At 39.6% G+C, this 4072-nt stretch overlaps 1 protein-coding gene across 1 annotated transcript; it reads left to right on the plus strand.

Moving 5' to 3' along the window:
- The first annotated feature begins 381 nt into the window (after positions 1 to 381).
- Positions 382 to 2068, plus strand: LOC118403346 (arginine-hydroxylase NDUFAF5, mitochondrial-like). The gene is made up of 2 exons (XM_035802052.1): positions 382 to 583; positions 1111 to 2068. The coding sequence occupies exons 1-2, from the start codon at positions 456 to 458 to the stop codon at positions 1694 to 1696; spliced, it is 714 nt and encodes a 237-aa protein (XP_035657945.1). The 5' UTR covers positions 382 to 455; the 3' UTR covers positions 1697 to 2068.
- The last annotated feature ends 2004 nt before the right edge of the window (positions 2069 to 4072 follow it).

The raw sequence follows: 4072 nt of genomic DNA on the forward strand, positions 1-4072 counted from the left end.
TCTTTGTGGTCTTCGGACTAGAAACCGGGTAAAGTGAAACATGAGGACACCATGCACTCTGTTTAACACTCTTGTAATGCAGATAATTTCTCAACTTTCCTCATTAATTATGCAAATTAGCTCCTGATTTGAATAATTAGTTTATGCTTCCGAGTGCTTTAGTTGCTAGGTCATTGTTTTGATTGGTTTAATGTTATCTACGCCTATGGGCACGACCATGGTCAACCGGACCAAGGAGCAAGCTGGTCTAGTTACCACTGCACAGTCGTGACCAGCCATAAATTACTTTGATGATGGCTTATATTTGTTATTTACTGTTGAACTAACGTTGGATGTACTAACTGGTTGTTCAATTTCTTATCTTAACATAGAAAATGGACACAACGAAACCTGAGCACTATACCCAGAACAGCTCCTTACAGTACAGTATAGGAATTCGGGCGCTGCAGAAGTATATGGAATGGGAAGGAGACGACACAGTTTTGGACGCAGGATGTGGCACAGGGGAGATCTGCATGTTCATCTCCCAACAGCCAGGGGTAGCTTCTGTGGTGGGCTTTGATGTGTCACCTGACTTCGTAAGGTAATTCCTGGCTTTTGAAATGGGCACTTACCACAATGTATCTTGAATGATTTGATTGTTAGAGATTAGTCACCAACAACACCTGTCACGTGCACTGTCTCAAATGATCAGCAAATTATTAAGTTTCAAAAGTCATGTTTTAAGTTCCACCCAGTCAGTCGGATAATTGTACACTCAGGCTACTGTCAGACATACCTATGTCACCATAATGTGGAATCAATCAATTGGAAATAAAATCAGTTGACCCCAAAGTTGACCTAGAACTTTATCAATTACTACATAGGAACCAATAGTTACCAAGGCATTATTCCCATCATGCATCATTGGATTGTAAATAGTCCATGTATTTGCTCATCGGTGATTAATTGTTACAAATTTAGTAGATTTTGTGTACATAAAGATGTGGTCTTTTAGAAATAACACTCGCCTCTGGACAAAAATATGGCTTGAAGTTGTACAAAGGGGTCACATTTTCATATGCAAAATTAGTAAGGCAAGTTTGTGAATATTTGTTGTTGTTTTTTCAGCTATGCCAGTCAGCAGAACTCCTCCACAAACATTCTCTACCACGTAGCTGACGTCTCTGACTTGTCCACCATTAAGCCAGAGTGGCAAGGTGCTTTCAGTAAGGTAGTTTCTTTCTCAGTGCTACACTGGGTGAGGGATAAGGTTACAGCACTGAAAGCACTTCATTCGTGCCTGAAGCCTGGTGGAGAAATCGTAATGGTCTTCGCCACTGATGAAAGCAAGATTATCCCAAATTACTTGAAGATGGCAGCGCATCCCAGGTGGGCAATCTACTTTAAAGATTTCTCGCCCAACTTGTTTCCATGGCCTTCCAGTGATCTCGTGAACCACAGTAGCCACCTTCTGGAGGAGTGCGGTTTTGAGGTCCTCTCTTGTCATACCAAAGAGCACCAGCACCTGTTCGAGTCTGAAGAAAAGCTGAGGGACACTCTTTTTGCTATGTACCCCGACCTTCGCTATATTCCCCGAAACAAGCACGAAGAATTCTTGCATGATTTTGAAAACATGGCAAGAGAGGCCCAAGTGATATCTGAGGATTGCAAAATAACCGAATTTCTTTCATTCGTTCAAGCTCGAAAGTTGTGAATTAATTCAGTGCTGTGCCACCGGTAGTGCCTTACCCCTCCCTCGATGAATGGCAAAATTTTATCTCTACTTATCTTCTACTTCTACAGCCCCAAATGAAAAAAAAGTGTAGCAATACAAACGCACTACCATTATGACAGAGTTACGATTTATATATTGTTATATGTTTCTAGTGTTCTATTTATGTAAATCACCCAGTCACACTAAATCTGTATGTACAATGTTAAAGTCCAGACTTTCTGATATATATATATTCAAACTTTAAGTCATAATTTGAGTATGGATAACGAAAAGTTAAGGTTTTATAAGACATGTAAAATAGGATATGCTATGGAAAATATCTAGAACTAGATGATTTTCAGCTACGCTGTGCAATAAGCAAAAGTAGAATTAGTGCCCACCCCCTTGAAATAGAAAAAGGGTGGTATAAGAAGTTACCTGTCTGCAAAACGAACTTGTACGTTAGATACGGTAGAAGACGAACCCAATTCTATTTCAAACTTGCCCTTCTATGATCAAGACAGAGGGGAGCTTTTTAAAGAGGCCACCAAATTCCACCCCAATCTCTCCACGTTTACAGAAAAAAGAAAACTACCCTCCTCTTGACAAAACCCACACATTATCGAAAAGTGGAAGCCGTCGTCTTCTAATGTCTCCGAAAAATAAGCCAAGTCCAAAGCTACGTTTATTGGTTTGTTTTGTATTGGTTTGTTTTGTTTATTTGAATTTATCACTAGAAGTAGTCGCATGCTGTAAACTGTTTACCAGTTATTGAAACTGTTTACACACTCCGGGATCATGTCCCAGTTGGTAAACTGTTAGCGGAGGCGGGGTTGGTGTCGGTGAGAAATCGGGCGGAAAAAATCAGTCTGGCCACAGTTTTCAATGCTGTACGAGGAAAAGCCCCTTTGTACATATCTGAAATGTTCAGGTGGAAGTCACCACCAACTATAAGAGCTCGCACCCGCATGGCTGTTAAAATGTTCGCTGACTGGGACCCTCACCAGTTGAACTGTCCCGTAGCAAGCCTGAAGTGCTACGAGGGAAGCTTAAAATCTTTTGGCCCCCAACTGTGGAACAAACTGTCACTGAAGCACCGCAAGACTCTGGGACTGGTTAAGTTTGTCAAGGAACTGTGAGGTCTAGATGGAAATGACAAGTGAAATTGTGAGTTTTGATATGTCGTTTTGTGGTTATGCACTATTGTATGTGTTATTGTAATATTGCAAAGTTTTAAATTGTATTTTTGTTTACCCAGCATTGCCTGAAAAACAGGTTGTTCTGTACCTGAGTGTTACTGCTGGTAAAATAAATAAACTGAAACTGAAACTGAAAACAATGGATCATTGAACAAGATATATCAATTATTATGTTCTGCTCACAAACGCGTTTGCTGCAAGTGTAAATAAAAGTACATGCTGTAGTGTTGACTTAGTCTGTTGACTTTTTTGAGAGAGTAAGTTTCATTGGATAAGTATGACAAGCATGCTATTTGATCATTCAACAATTTGCAAGCTGAATTATGAGCCCTTTTGGGACTTGGCCACGAGGAACTGGATTCCGGTTGATCTGAGATGTAGACCTCTGGAGGCACTTTCCCTGGGTGTATTTGTACTTTGCCAATTTGGCACGACATTTTTGCAGGCACTTAGCCAAGCAAAGAGGAAATTGGTTCTCGCATTTATTTGCATTAATATACTTTCAATGGTTTTATTTACATTGAAGGTTGCACAAATACTTAACTTTTGTGTTTTCTGTTACTATTTTATTCTATAAGCAAGAAAGCACAGTGAAAACTAGATGTTTCTCAGAGGAATATGTGCTGGTGGTTTATTTTCTTTTTGGCTAATTATATATCAACTGTAATATTTGTATTCTGTTTCAGATGTTCTAAAAGAAGGATTTTAGAGGGATACAGATTAAGTTCATAATTCTTATCTGGACAAGCTGCTGTCGGTAGCATTGGCAAGCAGAGCAGAGGGAATAGTGGACCAATGCAGGATGGCATTCATTAAGTAGAGACAATTGGCCTCAAAAGTTTACAACTTCCCAGAGACTGTCCCTTTTACAGCAGTACCTTTATATGTTACTCTGTATTTGTTAGAGATAATCCAGATCATTCATTCAGTTGCAGCAGTCGAAGAAGCATTTAACACTCTTAGGTGGGCACATTTACAGGCATTCACCTGCAGATAATAAAGGTAGTAGGTAATACCTTAGCTGCATCTAAGTATCCTCTAGTAAAGAAAAAAAGTGAAGAAAGAGGCGATGACACCAGATTCATTGTGTAAACGTATGACTGTACATGGACATAAAGATGATTTGGAAACAGTACGTACATTGACGTTGATTCTCGTTTCGTATGAAGGTTTTCTC

The sequence above is a fragment of the Branchiostoma floridae genome, chromosome 16 (genome assembly GCF_000003815.2).
Source record: "Branchiostoma floridae strain S238N-H82 chromosome 16, Bfl_VNyyK, whole genome shotgun sequence".
NCBI lineage: Eukaryota > Metazoa > Chordata > Leptocardii > Amphioxiformes > Branchiostomatidae > Branchiostoma > Branchiostoma floridae.

Coding starts and splice junctions, on each gene's coding strand:
- LOC118403346 (XM_035802052.1), top strand. CDS start 456: ATGGAATGGGAAGGAGACGACACAGTTTTGGACGCAGGATGTGGCACA. Junction 584..1,110: donor GTGTCACCTGACTTCGTAAG/GTAATTCCTGGC, acceptor TTGTTTTTTCAG/CTATGCCAGTCAGCAGAACT.